The 17,883-nt window shown below is 40.8% G+C and overlaps 2 protein-coding genes across 4 annotated transcripts in view; both read right to left on the bottom strand.

Annotated features, from left to right (window-relative positions):
• KIF4B (kinesin family member 4B) overlaps positions 1-12,607 on the bottom strand; it is a 35,933-nt gene extending 23,326 nt beyond the window's left edge. Inside the window, exon 1 of the mRNA XM_054556134.2 lies at positions 11,819-12,607. The gene's annotated coding sequence lies outside the window, so the exon portion shown is untranslated. The remainder of the gene's footprint in view (positions 1-11,818) is intronic.
• A 1,923-nt stretch (positions 12,608-14,530) lies between these two features.
• Positions 14,531-17,883, bottom strand: part of MRPL22 (mitochondrial ribosomal protein L22) — a 28,428-nt gene continuing 25,075 nt past the window's right edge. For 2 of the 3 annotated variants that reach the window (XM_009241217.3, XM_063723896.1), the window contains one exon: positions 16,978-17,263. In XM_009241217.3, the coding sequence (XP_009239492.1) occupies positions 17,052-17,263 (212 nt within the window). In that variant the 3' untranslated portion in view covers positions 16,978-17,051. 3 annotated transcript variants of the gene reach the window in all.

The raw sequence follows: 17,883 nt of genomic DNA, 5'->3' as shown, positions 1-17,883 counted from the left end.
CTAAGTGTTGGCAAGAAGGTGGAGAAAATAGAACACTTGTGCACTGCTAGTGGGAATATAAAATGGTACAACACTGTGGAAAATGGTGTGGTGATTCCTCAAAAAATTCAATGTAGACGCATAGATGGTCAAAGGGTACAAAGTTTCAGCTTGACAGGAAGAATAAGTTTTTGAGATCTATTGCACACCATGGTGACTATAGTTAATAATAATGCAAAGTATATTTTTAAATTGCTAAGTGAGTGGGTTTTAAATGTTTATACCACACATACACACAAAAATAAGTATGTGAGATGATGGATGTGTAAATTAGCTTGATTTAATCATCCCATAATGTACACATATAAGAAAACATCACATTGTGCTGCATAAGTATATACAATTATTATTTGTCAATTTTTTTTTTTTTCTGAGACGCAGTCTTGCTCTGTCACCAGGCTGGAGTGCAGTGGCACGATCTCGACTCACTAACCTCCGCCTCTGAGGTTCAAGCGAGTCTTATGCCTCAGCCTCCCGAGTAGCTCGGACTACAGGCGTGCACCACCACGCCCAGCTAACTTTTGTATTTTTAGTAGAGATGGGGTTTCGCCATGTTGGCCAGGATGGCCTCGATCTCTTGACCTTGTGACCTGCCCATCGTGGCCTCCCAAAGTGCTGGGATTACAGGCGTGAGCCACCATGCCCAGCCTATTTGTCAATTTTTTTAATTAAATTTTAAAATTAAGCATAGAATTACATATAATTCAGCAATCCTACTTCTGGGTAAATACCCAAAAGAAGTGGAAGCAGGGGATGGCACAGATGTTCGCACACCCATATTCATAGCAGCATTATTCACAATAGCCAAGAGATGGCAGCAATTGAAAGTCCATTTATGGATGAATAAATAAGAAAACTGTGATATATGTACACGCAATGAAACATTACACAGCCTTTAAAAGGAAGGAAATCCTGTAATATACTACAACCAGGAATAACCTTGAGAACATTATGCTAAGTGAAATAAGCCAGTCATAAAATGACAAATAATGTACGATTCCACTTATAGGGAGCATCTAAAGCATCCAAGTTCATAGAAACACGAAGTAGAATGTGGTTGCCAGGGGACAGGGAGAGAAGAGGAATAAGGAGTTATTTAATGGATACAGAGTTTCAGTTGGGAAAGATGGTAAAGTTCTGGAGATGGACAGTTAATGATGGATGCACAACAAATGCAATAGAACTGTACACTTAGAGATGGTTAAAATGGAAGGCTCTTTTTTTCCTTTCCTTTTTTTTTTTGGTAGATATGGGGGTCTCACTATGTTACTCAGGCTGGTCTTGAACTCCTGGCTTAAGTGATCCTCCTGCCTCAGCCTCCCAAAGTGCTGGGATTACAGATGTAAGCCACTGCATCTGGCCTAAAATGGTAAATTTTATGTTATGTTCATTTTACCACAATAAATGAATCTGGGTATTTTAATATCCAGATCTAGTCATCCTCTGATGCTTCCCACCTCAGCATACTGCACATCCGTTCACCCTGTGCTCAAGCCAGACACCTGGGAAGCTGCCCTGAAACCGTCACACTCCTGACCACCCCCAGTCAGTGCTGCTGCCTAAATGAATTTCCAGTCAGTCTGCTTCCTATCATTCCCTACCATCTCCCTGGTCCAAGGGACAGTCGTTTCTTACCTGAATGCTCTCTCTTTTTTTTTTTTTTTTTGAGACGGAGTTTCGCTCTTGTTGCCCAGGCTGGAGTGCAATAGCGCGATCTCGGCTCACCGCAATCTCCGCCTCCCAGGTTCAAGTGATTCTCCTGCCTAGCCTCCAGAGTAGCTGAGATTACAGGCGCCCGCCACCACACCCAGCTAATTTTTTGTATTTTTAGTAGAGACGGAGTTTCACTATGCTGACCAGGCTGGGCTGGTCTCGAACGCCTGACCTCGTGATCCACCCGCATCCACCCTCCTTGGCCTCCCAAAGTGCTGGGATTACAGGCATGAGCCACCGCGCCCGGCCAACCTGAATTCTTAAATGGCCTCCTACCTGGTTTCTGGCATCAGCTCAGGCCCCACTACTCACAGGCCATTGTCTACCAGAGACTAGACTGAGCTTTTACAGACATCAACCAGGCACTGCCACTCCCCAGCTTTAAAGATTCCCTTTATACTTACAGTAAAATCTGGACTCCTCTCCAAGACCACCTGTCCCGGAAGTCGGTTGACCTATTCGTACCTTGTGCCGCATCCTCCCCCACTCTGTGTTTCTGTGCTTCTCCCTACACTCTGCTTTAGTTTCTCCGGTGAACTAGGTTCATCTTCATTTGGGGCCTTTGCCCATGGCACTGTCTTTGCCTGGAACATTCTCCCCTACTCAATTTCCTGGCTAATCTCTCCTTTGACTTCAGGCCTCAGCAAAAATGGCACTTCCTCAAAGAGCCCATCACAGATACCACATTGCTGAAAGGGTCCCCCTGCTATCCTCCCAAGCACTCTCTTTTTCCTCCGTGGTACTTTTTACATGTCTATATTTGTATATTCCTCCCTAGCCAGTGGACTGTCAGATTCCTGAGGTCGGCAACCATGTCTATCTTAATATTCCCAGCACCTAGAACAATATCTGGTGCATAGTAGCACTCAAACATTTGTTGGGTGAATGAATATGTAAAGAAATGCGTGTTATTTTAGGTCACCCAAACAATAAAAACAGAAAGTCTTCCTTTAACCAGGTAGCCTCTACCTTTTACTTTCTTAGATACACAGACAGGCCTCTGGACAGTTATCTGAAACTGGTTCCATGTACAGTATTCCATATGTCCTGTCATAACCACTTAATGTTGGTCATGTACACTCAAAGGCCCTCTTGCAAAAGGGCCTCGCTTTTCCTGAGATGGGGATAAGAGTGATGCTTGTCAAAGACAAGGTAATTGCTTGAGTTGTTTCCTGCAATGATATAAATCTGTTGGCGAGTGCCACACAGCTGTTCCTGTTCCTTGGTTTTTAATGGCATGCTGCCTTCTGTATTAGTGAACAAATTCCTTGAAACAACATGAGATTGGCAATATAGATGGAATATCAAATTAGGACTATGGTTGCCAAGCACTCTGGAGCGGTCCTGATTCCCTACCTAGCAGTAATAATAAACCCCAGCTCCTTCCACAGTTCTTCCACCCTTCTGCAAGCGATGTTCCCCTAGGTAACACTCCTACAAACAATACTTCGGTAATGACCAGTGCTACAGTGATGATTATTGTTATTATGGACTCTATTTTATTTTCATTTAATTAGTAATTATTTTAAATTACAAGGCTGAAGAGCTGCTACAATGGGTGTTTCCTGGCAGTCAGTAGCTAATTCTCCATCAATGCAGAAATATGGGCTATTTTGAGTTCAGCCATTAGAGGCTATAGTGATGAACACCTCTCAGGGCCACATGGTGTAGTCTAAACCCAGTGTCTTTTCACAACAGTAGTTTTGCTTCTATTACCATTAAAGAGAAATATGTAAAAACTGTTTTCTCTCTAGACAGAGCTCCTATGATGGCAGGCTCTTGAGTATCTGAGAGGAGGAAACCAAACAATTCTGCAACATAGATCAGTGCTCATTCCTTTCTGTGTTCCCCCTCATGAATGCTAAAGTTCACAGCTGATATTTAATTGCCTATAAAAATGCACACCTCTTCTGTTGGGGTTGATACCTAACAAATCTGGCAGCAATGCAGGGGTAAAATATCAAATCTGGGTGACTCGGTGGTAGTGTATGAACATGAAGCAGATTGGATAACATACTCTGTTTTTGCATTTTCAACATTTAGGTGTAGTCCTATTTCTACAAATAAATCTGCTCTCTTCAAATCACTGACTCCAGAGAATGAGTAAGATGAGCCTGGAACATCTTTTTAAGTTATAAAGTAAGGTGGTGCTCAATGATGGAGAAACATAAAAAGGACATAGGAACTAATTTGAAGTGGCACCCACTGGCCAAATATGGGAAATTCTGAGCATTAAAATAAATAATGACAGTAACAGATTACAATCCATTGAATAAAGCACCCATGAATCCATACTGATAAGAATAAATGAATAAATACATGAGAGGAGAAAGCTTTTCTTCATAGTAGAAAGACAACTAATAGATGAAGAAGGAATGATAACAGAAATCAACATTTGGCAACATCATAGTAATAATTAATTCAGTCAAGAAAAATCAATGGATGCTAAAACTCCAGTCAGTGAAAGGTTGATGAGGAAATAGATATCTACAGAGTCTCAAAGTCTCCTCACAAGATCCTTATTAATTACAAACAGAGTAAAGAATAATTTTACAGTAGAGACACCTGGGAGATGCCAGCCTAATAAGTAATCGAGTGAAAAAACCAGCAACCAAATACACGTCATGTGCTACCCAGTGGGTTGCAATGAAAAAAATACAGCTCTGTGACATTCTTGCCAAAATGCACACCCTAGATCTAACTAGGAGGAAACAGGACAAGACCAAATAGAGGAAGATTCTACAAAATGACTGGTCTATAATCTTCACCCATGTCTAGGCCATGAAAGCCAGGAAAAGGCTGAGGAACAATGCCAGGTTGGAAGAAACTACAGAAAAGGACAACTGGTTGCATTGCTGACGAAACTTTGGATAGGATCCTCTACCATCAGGAGTGTTACTGGGACTATTAGCAAAACTTTAATGGCATCTCTAGATGAAGGGTATGCCAAAGTTCTATATACTGTTCTTACAACTTGCATATGAGTTTGAAACTGTTTCAAAAGAAATCTTTTTTTTTTTTTTTTTTTTTTTTTTTGAGATGGAGTCTCTCTCTGTCACCCAGGCTAGAGTGCAGTGGCACGGTCTCGGCTCACTGCAACCTCCGCCCCCCCCAGGTTCAGGCAATTCTCCCGCCTCAGCCTCCCAAGTAGCTGGAACTACAGGGGTATGCCACCACACCCGGCTAATTTTTGTATTTTTAGTAGAGACAGGGTTTTGCCATGTTGGCCAGTCTGATCTCCAACTCCTGATCTCACATGATTCACCCGCCTTGGTCTCCCAAAGTGCTTGGATTACAGGCATGAGCCACCACACCCAGCCTCAAAAGAAATCATTTTTATTTAAATGCGCTTTTTCAATTTCCTTGAAACAGGCAACTTTTTATTTTTCTCTTTGATAGTGGTATGGCTGTAGGAAATAGCTGTTTTCCATTATTATAAGAAAAGCTGCATAAGTACAATAAAGAATGGCACCTGATAGATGACCTCAGTCTTAGGGACACCAGGTGCTAGTGTGGGGTGGGAAATGGGTGCTACTACTTTTCTCTATCAATCCATTAGTAGAATCTGATTTTGTTAACTATGTGTATTAGTCCATTTTCACACAGCTAATAAAAACATATCCAAGACTGGGAAAAAAAAGAGGTTTAATTGGACTTACAGTTCTACATGGCTGGGGAGGCCTCAGAATCATGGCAGGAGGTGAAAGGCACTTCTTACATGGCAGTGGCAAGAGAGAAATGAGGAAGATGCAAAAGTGGAAACCCCTGATAAGACCATCAGATCTCATAAGACTTATTCACTACCACAAGAACAGTATGGGGGAAACCACCCCCATGATTCAATTATCTCCCACTAGGTCCCTCCCACAACACGTGGGAATTAAGGGAGTACAATTCCAGATGAGATTTGGGTGGGGACACAGAGCCAAACCATATCACTAAGTACATTTATTACTTTGGTAAAAATTAAATTTCATTAATTTCCAAATAAGCAGAGGTTAGGAATTTAGGCTTTTTTTTTTTTTTTTTTTTTTTTTGATACAGAGTCTTGCTCTGTCACCAGGCTCGAGTGCAGTGGTGCAATCTCGGCTCACTGCAACCTCCACCTCCCGAACTCAAGCAATTCCCCTGCCTCCGCCTTCTGAGTAGCTGCGACTACAGGCGCCTGCCATCACGCCCAGCTAATTTTTTGAATTTTAGTAGAGACGGGGTTTCACCATGTTGGCCAGGATGGTCTCAATCTCCTGACTTTGTGATCCACCCCCCTTGGCCTCCTGAAGTGCTAGGATTACAGGCGTGAGCTACCACGCCCGGCCTAGGAATTTAGGCTTTCATGTGAAAAGATGCTCAACATCACTAATCACTAGGGAAACACAAGTCAAAGCCACAGTGAAATACCACTTCGCACCCTTTAGGATGGCTAGTATTAAAATATAAATAAATACAAAGCATTGTCGAGATTGTGGAGGAAATGGAACCTTAGTGCATTGCTAGTGGGAATATTAAATCGTGCAGCCACCGTGAAAACAGTATGGAGTTTCCTCAAAAAAATTAAACACAGAATTATCACATGACTCAGCAATTCTACTGCTGAGTAAATACTAAAAAGAAGTGAAAGCAGTGACTCAAAGAGGTATTTGCACACCCATGTTCATAGCAGCAATGTGCACAACAGCCAAAAGGGAGAAGCAGCCCAGGTGTCCACTGGCAGATGAATTGATAATGTGGTATATAAATATAATGGAATATTATTCAGCTTTAAAAAAGAAATTCTGGGCTGGGTGCAGTGGCTCACACCTATAATCCCAGGACTTTGGGAGGCTGAGGCAGGCGGATCACTTGAGGTCAGGAGTTCAAAACCTGCCTGGCCAACATGGTGAAACCCCGTCTCTACTAAAAATACAAAAATTAGCTGGGCATGGTGGTGGGTACCTGTAATCCCAGCTACTCGCGAGGCTGAGGCAGGAGAATCACTTGAACCTGGGAGGTGGAGGTTGCAGTGAGCTGAGATCATGCCACTGCACTCCAGCCTGGGTAACAGAGGGAGACTCTGCCTCAAAGAAAAGCAATTCTGACACATGCCACATTATGGATGAATCTTGAAGACATTACGCCAAATGAAATAAGCCAGTCACAAAAGGACAAATATTATACAATTCCATTTATAACAGGTGCCTATAGTAGTCAAATACACAGACAGAAGTAGAATGGTGGTGGCCAGGGGTTCTTGGGAGGGGATATGAGGAGTTATTGTTTGATGGATACAGAGTTTCAGATGGGGAAGATTGAAAAGTTCTGGAGATGGATGGTGGTGATGGCTGCACAACAATGTAAATGTATTTACTGCCATAGAATTATACACTTTAAATTGGCTAAGAAGGTATATTTTATGTGATGTGTAGTTTACCATAATCTTTGAAAAAGAATTCAGACTTTGGAGTCAAACCTGGGTTTAAATTCTGGCTCTGCTGCTTACTAGCTGTGTGACCTTAGACAAATTATTTAATTTCTTTGAACATTAGGTTTCTCATTTGTTAAATGGAAACAATATTCAAGTATTCAAGCCAACAAGAAAGGATTGTTATGAGGAGGAAGAGTATACGTTTAGCGGAGTGCGGGGCACATAGTGAGAGGTGAAGCCAGCTGGACTTCCTGGGTCGAGTGGGGACTTGGAGAACTTTTTTGTCTAGCTAAAGGTTTGTAAACACACCAATCAGCACTCTGTATCTAGCTAAAGGTTTGTAAATGCATCAATCAGCACTCTGTAAAAATGCACCAATCAGTGCTCTGTGTCTAGCTAAAGATTTGTAAACGCACCAGTCAGCACTCTGTAAAAACGCACCGATCAGCACTCTGTCTCTAAAGAAAGGTTTGTAAACGCACCGATCAGCGCTCTGTCTCTAAAGAAAGGTTTGTAAACGCACCAGTCAGCACTCTGTAAAAACGCACCAATCAGTGCTCTGTGTCTAGCTAAAGGTTTGTAAATGCACCAGTCAGCACTCTGTAAAATGGGCCAATCAGCGCTCTGTAAAATAGACCAATCAGCAGGATGTGGGCAGGGCCAAATAAGGGAATAAAAGCTGGCCACCCGAGCCAGCGGGACAATCCACTTGGGTCCCCTTCCACGGTTTGGAAGCTTTGTTCTTTTGCTCTTCACAATAAATCTTGCTGCTGCTCTCTCTTTGGGTCCACACCACCTTTATGAGCTGTAACACTCACCGCCAAGGTTTGCGGCTTCACACCTGAAGTCAGCGAGACCACCAACCCACCAGGAGGAGTGAGCAACTCCGGTTGCGCCACTTTTAAGAGCTGTAACACTCACTGCAAAGGTCTGTGGCTTCACTCCTGAAGTCAGCAAGACCAAGGAAGAAACTCTGGACACATCTGAACATCTGAAGGAACAAACTCCGGACACACCATCTTTAAGAACTGTAACACTCACCACTAGGGTCCACAGCTTCATTCTTGAAGTCAGCGAGACCAAGAACCCACGGGAAGGAACCAATTCCAGACACAATAGTAGGCATTTGGTAATATTAGCAAGACTGTAAATGCCCAGAGACATGAAATAAGAGGCCATAGGTATTCAGAGGTCATTTGGTATGGCTGAAGTATGTGGTAATGAGCATTGATGCTATAATGAAAAGCAGGTCTTTGTAAGACAAGAAGTTTAGACTTTATCCTGACACCTGTGGAAGGCCACTGGAGGGTTTTAACAGTGCAGAAAAATACCAGAAAAGAGGGCAGAGAAGGGAGTAAAAATCAAGCTAAGGTTTTAGGGATGTAGAGGTCTGTACTTTTCACTTAGTCATGGGCTTGCAAATCCTCTCCATTAACACAGACAATCAACACTGTTGACTTATGAGAAAACAAGTCATTAAGAGAAAAGCCACATTTAACATTGTCAGTTTGCACCATCTTATCAGAGCAGGGAATCTCGATATAAAGAAATAACTAGGCCGAGCACAGTGGCTCATGCCTGTAATCCCAACACTTTGGGAGGCTGAGGCGGGTGGATCACCTGTGGTCAGGAGTTTGAGACCAGCCTGGCCAAAAATTAGATGGGTGTGGTGGCGCGCTCCTGTAGTCCCAGCTACTTGGGAGGCTGAGGCAGGAGAATCACTTGAACCCGGGAGACGGAGGTTGCAGTGAGCCGAGATCACGCCACTGCACTCCAGCCTGGGTAACAGAGCGAGACGAGAGAGAGAGAGAGAAAAGAAAGGAAAGAAAAGAAACTAGCCACATAGCAAAGTAATAAAGTCAGGTGAGGCTTAAGCATAAACTCCCACTTGAAATCACTGGGTGGAGGGTATAAGGGCTTCTCTTGCGTCTGTGACTTTACCAAGACTTCCTATTGTGTTCTCTATATCCTGCCTGTGCCAAGCTTTCTTCAGACTCTTAATATCTGTGATGAGCAGGGATGGGTCAGAAGACAGTTCTGCTCAGGTCACAACCTGCACATCCAAGGATGGCCTGTGCCACAATTTCATCATATTTCAACATTCTAATGTGGTCACATTTTCACCAGCATCCACTTAATGCCACTTAATCAGGTGCTTTCCCCTGGTTTTTCTCTCCACCTATAAAACTTAAGGTTTTATGTGAAAACTCAAGGTAATGATAGCTGCCAAAAACACATATTTCTCCTGAGTTAGCTGCATTCTTCCATTCCTGCTTCTGCTCACGGTACTCAAAGTGATATTTATTTTTAATTTTACTATTTTTTCTAATTACCTAGGTAATATATATTTCACTTAGAAAACATCAAAAATATAGAAAAACACACAAAGTAAAATTAAAGGTTGCCTATAATCTTATCATCCAGATATATCTCTTAATACTCCTAAGACGTTCATCTTTTTCTTTATGGCTTCTGCCTTTGCTTTATAAAAAGCTTTCTCCATCCCAAGTCAGATAAATTTCACCCATATGTGTTCATTTTTTATTAAACATCTCATATCTGCAACTTAAGTTCTTTTAAAGTGGCCTTGATTTTAAAAGTTCAGAGTCTATTAACTTATGGTAAATCATGTGGCTGCTTTAGCTGGCAGAGCATTGGATAGGGAATGGAAAATTGAACTGGGAAATGGGAGTAATTGATCTTCACCAATGGACCCAGCCTCTCTGTGGCTAAATTCCCCTGTGTGTAAAAATGCAGGAAATTACATTTGGACCCCAAATTTACTTTTTCCCTACTTTAAAATATTTCATATACACAGAAGGCTACACAGTGTCATGAACAATAATAAAACAAATGCCCACTAATCCACACATGGATTTTGACAGCATGTTAACAATTTCCCTGATTTCTAATCCACTTAAAAAGTGGTGGCCCCTCTTCTTGTGCTCTGACAGAGTTAAGACAGTTTGCATAGCCCCTCTCTCCTTGGAGGAACTTGTCTCTCTTTTGAATTAGCTTACTTGGTTACCTCAGAAGCTATTCTTTCTTACGGGCTCAACAAAAGTAATGATTTTGTCATTTACCTGTCATTTTCATTGTTAGGGTGAGAGTGATAAGCTTTGCGGCGATATCCTAAGCAGAAGTGTAAGTATATTTCAATTCCACCTTTATCCTATATCAAATCTATATACTTGATCCTGTCTGGGAGGCTACATAAGAATCATGCTGCTTTAATAATAAACCTTTCTTTCTAGCAGTGTAAGTCACCCCTCAATCTTCCAAAATTTCTTCATCCCTTTATTAAGCTTCCCAGGTGACTTTAGAATTATATTGTCTAGTTAAAAAAATACTTTTGACATTTTTATTAGAATTGAAGTGGTCGAATTCTTGAGTTACGCCATTCAAGAATGGGTATGCCCTATCATTTATTCAAGTCTTCTTTCAAATCCCTCAGTAAAGTTTTACGGTTCTATTTCTATGGGTCCTGCCTACTTATATAAGTTTGTTCCTAGGTATTTTATATTTTAGTTTCTACTTTTAATACTTTTTAAAAGTTATCTTTTCTTTTGATTTGTTGATTTTGAAAGATAAGCTTTAGCTGGGCACAGTGGCATGTGCCTGTAGTCCTAGCTACTTGGGAAGCTGAGGTGGGAGGGTTTGAGCCCCAGAGCTTGAGCCTAGGCAACAGAAACAGTGACACCCCTGTCTCTTAAATGTGCGTGTGTGTGTGTGTGTGTGTGTGTGTGTGTATTGCATATTGATTTTGTAACCAACTGCCTTATTGAACTCTACTTACTTGAAATATTTTTTCTGTTTATTGGGTTGCTAGATAGGCAATTATATGTAAATAATAATTTGCCTCCTCCTTTCCAAAGATTTTTCTCTTATTTGTTTTACTGTGTTGGCTAAACTTTCAGAAAATATTAAATGATCATGGATAGTAGTCATACTTGTCTTGTACCTGAACTTAGCGGGAAACACCAGAGCTTCACTTTAAGTATGGTGATACCTGTGGCAGAAACAATAAATCTACTTATTCAACAATTCTCTTCTTTTGCATTTGAGAAAAAAGAGAAAAGAGCAGCCCTTGACACTCAGAAGCTGCCCAGGCACTCACAGCTAGGCCATGCTGCCCTCTGTTGGACATAAACCATGTCACAGAATATCAAAGCCAGACAAAGTTACTCTGGGATCATGATTCAATGAAATAAGGCGAGTCCATACCATCATTTTGCTGAAGCTCAGACAAAAATAAGTTCACTGTGCCCCTCACAAAATAGCAAACATTCCTCTCTCGTGGCCAAAATGAGTAACTGTTAACTCTTTACCACTTACCCCCTTTTTTCACTCTCGTTTGCCCTCCTTATTGATAAAATTTGAGATAATCATAGAATTGCACCTGCTTTCTAACAGAATCCAATCTAGAAAAAAATACCTGCTTCCTTAGCCCCTCCACAAATCACCCAACCAATGCCCAAATCCTATAATAGGTTCTAACACCTCTTATTGAGACACCCCATAGCTCCCCATGGTGTGTTTTCCCTCGCTGCAACAAGTAATAAACCCAACTTGTTCAACTAGAGTTGTATTTGTGGTGGTCTCTGACTGGAGGACATTAGCATGCTTTAGAAACCAGAAAACTAAAAAGTACATTTCTGTACTTACAACTAAGGTTCATTCATATAATATATTCCAGTCATTTATGCCCACACTGATTCAGAGATGGAAGAGAACAATGTGAAGAGGTGGTCACAGAGTAGGATATTACAGGTTCTATTATACCCAGACAGTACACAAGCATCTGGCCCTTTAAGAGCAGCTATGATGGAATCCTAGTCTTTCCACTAGAACAGTCCTATTGTGAGGAGGTATGGTTTTCTTCCTGTGTCATCTGATTGCATTGTTCCTGGCTACGTAGCTTTAAAATCTAGTTCTTGGGCCACTTAGAAATTCTTTGAGCGATCCAACATTCTTTTAATTCATTTTTGCTTACATTAGTCTTACAAGATGCTGGAATGGGATGCTTGCTGCTTTAGCATGGTGTCTTCGACTGAGTTACCACTACAATAGGTATCAGGATGCCAAAATGATTGTGAGAGCATCTCTTCCAGCTCCCAGATCTTACTCATCTTTCAGCCAATTCTAACCCACAACCCTACAGAGAAGGGGATTCTGAGAAATGTACTTCCAGGTTGGCTATGATACAGCACATTCCTACAAAGGATTCTTTTTTTTTTTAACTACATAGGATTCTTAATCTTCTCTGTATCGAATTTTTTCATTTGTATTTGATCGAATTCATAGGTCACGTCCACTTTAATGATCCCTTTTCCCCCAAAGAACCAAGAGTTAGGAGTGTTCAATTATCAAGTAGCTTGAATTATATTTAAACTTTTTTTAAAAAGGAACAATTTCTAGTTTTAAGGCAGTATGATTTCAAAAAGTTATCTATATAGTTTCTATTTGAAAGAATCTATTAAGTTTCCTTTATGATAACCCTAGAATCAATTTCATAAATTTTTACAGTCATTTAAAAATGATAGGTATTTTCTGTAGGGTACAAAGCTTGAAATATTTATCACACCTATTACTGTGTAACAAACTACCTCAAATCTCAATGACTTAAACAATAAGTAGTTATTATTGTTCATGACTCTGTAAGTCAGTTTATATTGGGTTTTCTCATCTCAACTGGGCTCATTCATGCTTCTATAGTTGGTTTTTCATGGGGTAGGCAGCTCTGTTGATGTAGCCTGGGCTCACTCACATGTTTAGGAGTTGGCTGGCTGTCAGTGGGTGATTCACTGCTCTCTTCCATGTGGTCTCCAGTCCTCCAGCAGGTTAGCTTGGGCTTGTTGACATGGCAGAAGCAAAGGTCCAGGAAAAAAAGAGGAAGCAAACAAGACCTCTGAGGCCTAGACTGAAAACTGGAAAACTATCACTCCTGCTACTTTCTGTTGGCCAAAAAAGTCACAAAGCCAGCCCAGATTCAAAGACTCCACCTCTTAATAAGAGATACAAAGTCACATTGCAAAGAGCATCAATATATGAAAAGAGTAAAGAACTGTGACCATTTAGATAAACAGACAAATAGATAAACCATTTAAATCCGTATTTCTTATATTGGGGTCCACGGTGGACGCATGGAATTTACAAATGCTCTTCGGAAGACTTGTACATTTTCTCAAATTGACTGCATGTGTAAACAACCTTTTTAGGGTCATTTAACTTTTTCCTTAAATTGCACTTTGAAATTAATATTGCCACCCCTTCCTTTCCAAAGTAGAATTTGTATGAGCCTCCTTGGGCCATATGTGAAAATAATCATTCAAGTCCCTATTAGATATTTTTAAAATTTTTATTTTAGTGCACAAGTATAATTCACCTACCAATATTTCCTTGCTTTCATTCAAAGTATTTGTAATAGGCCGGGTGCAGTGGCTCACACCTATAATCCCAGCACTTTGGGAGGCCGAGGTGGGAGGATCACTTGAGCCCAGGAGTTTGAGACCAGCCAGGGCAACATGGCAAAACCCCATCTCTACAAAAAATACAAAAACTAGCCATGTGTGGTGGTGCACGCCTATTCTCCCAGCTACTTGGGAGACTGAGGTGGGAGGATCACCTGAGCCTGGGAGGCTGAGGCTAAAATGAGCCATGATCGTGTCACTGCACTCCAGCCTGGGCAACAGATCAAGACCCTGTCTCTAAAATAGTAAGAATAAAATAAAATCCCTTAAGTTGACATTTGATATCATAGCTCTTTACTGAACCATATATTTGTTTTTACCCTTTCTCCTGATTGTATCTCTTTAAGTAAACTCCCAAAGAAGCAGTAACTATTTTTCAGAGCCCTCTGTCCCTCTGAATCCACAATAAACACTTTCAATGACTGATGTACAGTTGTCTTTCCCATCAGTGAGCTCCTCAGGCAGGGGCCGTATTTACTATGTTCACTGACTGTATCTTCAGTACCGTGTATATAATAGTTGCCCAATAAATTACATAGAGTTGAAAAAACAAAAGCTGACCTTTTTTTTTTTAATCTATCATGATTACTTTTTGAGAGAAGAGATGGGGTAGTGACCCGGGGTGCAGGTAGGGGCTTCAGGGTTGCTATTTATGTTCTATTTCTTGTCTTAATGGGGGTTATTTGTACATGTTCATCAGCTGATCATAATTTGTGCTATATACTTGCAATTGGTGTACTTTCTGAATGTGCTACACTCAAATGATGAAAATTTGGGTCTACAGTAATTCTTTGGAAAAGAAGGAAATTACAAGAATTCAGAGATTGCCATTAAAGAATAACAGATAATGGTTTCTGAATGTATTAGTCCATTTTCACACCACTATAAAGAAATACCCAAGATTGGGTAATTTATAAAGAAAAGACATTTAATTGAGTCAAAGTTCCGCATGGCTGGGGAGGCCTCAGGAAACTTACAATCATGGCAGAGGGTGAAGTAGGCACATTTTACATGGCAGCAGGCAAGACAGCGAGTGAAGAGGGAACTTTCAAACACTTATAAAACCATCACATCTCATGAGAACCCACTCACTATCACGAGAACAGCATGGGGTACACCATACCCATCATCAATCACCTCCCTCCGTCACTAGGTGGGGATTACAGGTCCCTCCCTGGATACATGGGGATTACAATTTGAGATAAGATTTGGGTGGGAACACAGAGCCAAACCATATCACTGAACATGCAAAGTGAAACTTCAAGTGGGGACCACAATGTTCATGGATGTTAGAAAGTACACTCTTAGCCACGAAAACTAGCCGGATGTCACAATGGGAAAGATTCATTGAGATAACGTATATAAAGTGCTTAAAATAGTACCAGGTACAGTCAGGGACACAGGTTAGCTATTATTACTTTTTGTAACATACTGGAAGCAGTTCCAAATGAAGGCTTAACCTGCGAAGGAAATTTTCTTCATTACAATCCTACTTTTTCCTTACCTCTTTCAAAATAGCTTTTATAGCCTGACTGAAGTAGTGCCTTCACTTACATAATTTATATTTACGATGTCCATGGCACCACCTGGCTCATTAAAGTCACACCCAAGGAAGTCACAACTCCAAGACCAATCGTGGAGCATCCCCACCACATGAGAGCACAGTGACCTGGTGTGATGATTCTCCAACATGCAAATCACTGGGGCATTTATTAAAACTGCAGGTTCCATGGTCTCCCACACCAAAGCTTCTGATTCACTTAGTCTGAGAGTAGAGCCCAGGAATTTGCATTTTTAAACAAATTCTTCAAGTGATTCTAAAAAAGGTTTTCTACAGAGAACATTGAGTCTCTTGTTTCATAAATGAATGAAATGGAGGCCAGCAAAGGAAGAGACCTATCCTATCTTCTTTCTGGCTAATGAGAATGCACAGACTAGAATGAAGGTCACCTTTTAATATTCCAGTGTTATTTCCATGACTCCATGCTACAACAGCTTAGGACCCAGAATGAATCTGTCCTACACCTTGGTTTATTCCACTGACCCCTGATGTCCTTTTACCCATGCATTAGGTTAACTGGAGAGACACAAAAACCCAGCTGTATACTCATTAGGTATGCAGAACCAGGTACTTTAGAAACCTAGTTTAAATCATAGCCCCAATATTTACATGCTGTGTGACTTGTGATAGTAATTTGAATTCTGTGTGCTTCAGTTTCTTCCTTTGTAAAGTGGCAAAACAATACCTACATTTGCAGGATGTTGTGAAGAATTATGTAAAATACTAGCACAGAGCTTGCAAATAACAAGTTTCCAGTAAACAGTAACTATTATTAATGCCATCTTAAAACATGGCAATATAACTACATTCTTCATTCTCCTAGAGCCGTATTCTCAAAGTGTAGTCCCCTACAACTGAATTACCTGGAAGTGTTTGTTTAAAACATAGATTTCTGAAACCAGCCCCCCATAAGACCTAGTGAATTGAATCACTGGGGTGGGGCCCAGAAGTCTGCATTAACAAGCAAGCATCCTCGATTCTTCTTTTGCATGCAAAAGTTGGACTAAGGCTGTAGATAAAGAGTACTTCTTCTTAATGAAGACGTGTATGAATGAGAGGGAAGCAGTGTTGAACACTCTAATTTGAAACTAACAATTTTCTGCTAATAAAAGGTTAAGTGCCACCTACTGCCTCATTTTAGAATGCAATGCTGAGATTGGTTCAATTCCTCTCTCAGTAATTGAATTTACCCTGAAAAATAAATCAATCCTAAACAAGATATCCAAACAATATAAAGCACTGTTGGAAGAAGAAATAAAAACAGGCTTTGCTTAACCAAAAGAAAATTTTCAAAGTTAAAGGTTTTTGGAGTTTTAGATTCGTATATCTAATAAACTCCTGTAGTTTCAAGTTACTGCTAAAACAGTAAAGGAAAATATAATTCTTGACTCACTGGCCTGTGCCAAAAGTGAAAGGAAAAACAGTACCACTGAACACCCTAAAATACTGTAATGAAACAACATGCAGCCACTCTAACTTCCCATGGTCCCAAGAGAAAATTAAGTGAAATAAAAGCAATTTTCTTACCTCATAACACTCTATTCAAGTCCAGTATCAAAACAGCCACCTGCAGGACACTAGTTGGAAAGTTAACATTCCCTTTCAAAGTTACTCCAAAAGCCTTTTGAAATATAGTCTGTTACTATGTTTAAAGCTGATTTCCCCTTCCAAGTCGCAAATGCATACAAATATGCCCAGAGGCTCAAAAGAAATGGGCAAAGCCTTATAAATATTCATTTACAACTAGCAGTTATACACTGCTTCAATAATTCAATGAGAAATCATAAAAAGCATTTGTCTTCAATTTTTGTTTATTTTTAGAAAATAAATGGCAAAATATATACACCGTGGAGTCCGAATCTCCTCATCATAGAGTGTGAATGATGGTCCGGCTGCGAAGCTGCTGAATATACTCTTTGGCATGGGCAACTGCCATCTTTGGTGGCTCAGGTGGAGGTGGGGGCCCTTCCACCAACTTCACAAAATAATGGCAATAAACCTTCTCCATGATCCCAAAGCGACCTCTGCCATGGTAGCGGATGCGTTTCAGGTACTGGCCTCGTCCTGAGGTGGACTCAGCTAAACGGGAAGAAAAAGAGAATTACAGGAAATGAGTGTTATCCACAAGCCTGATCAGCTGAGCAATTTCTGTCCTTTCCTTGCCTGGATTCTGAGATTACATGGGCTCACTGGTTGGCTAGAGCAGGCTTGTCTCAAAACAACTATCTCCTGAATACTAACTAAGGACCAAGTACTATTCTAGTGTTGGAGAAGTAAGAGTGCACAAGACTGGCAAGGCCCCTGCCTCCAAGCAGTTTACATTCTGGAGAAGAAAGAGGTAAAATAAAATGATAATTTCAGCTAGTGACAAGTACTGTGAATAAATCAGAATGAGATGACAGACAATGATGGGGTGTAGGGGACTTCAGACTGGGAGTGTCAAGAGGCATCCCTGAGAAAGAGACATTTGATCTAAGAGCAGAATGAATCATCTATGTGAATATCTAGGGATAGGGTATTCCAGGCAGAGGAAACAGCAAGTGCAAAGGCCCAATGGTGGGAATGCACTCGGCTTGTTTTAGGAAAAGAAAGAAAACTACCATGCTGAAGCATAGTAAGCAAGGGGAAGAGGAGCACAAACAAGGAAAAGAGATTAGAGATAAAGCTAGGGCAAGATTACACAGGGTCCTGTAGGCTCA

The sequence above is a fragment of the Pongo abelii genome, chromosome 4 (genome assembly GCF_028885655.2).
Source record: "Pongo abelii isolate AG06213 chromosome 4, NHGRI_mPonAbe1-v2.0_pri, whole genome shotgun sequence".
Taxonomy (NCBI): Eukaryota; Metazoa; Chordata; class Mammalia; order Primates; family Hominidae; genus Pongo; species Pongo abelii.
The sequence above is the reverse complement of the archived record's forward strand: the minus strand, read 5'-3'. Positions and strand labels throughout refer to the sequence as shown.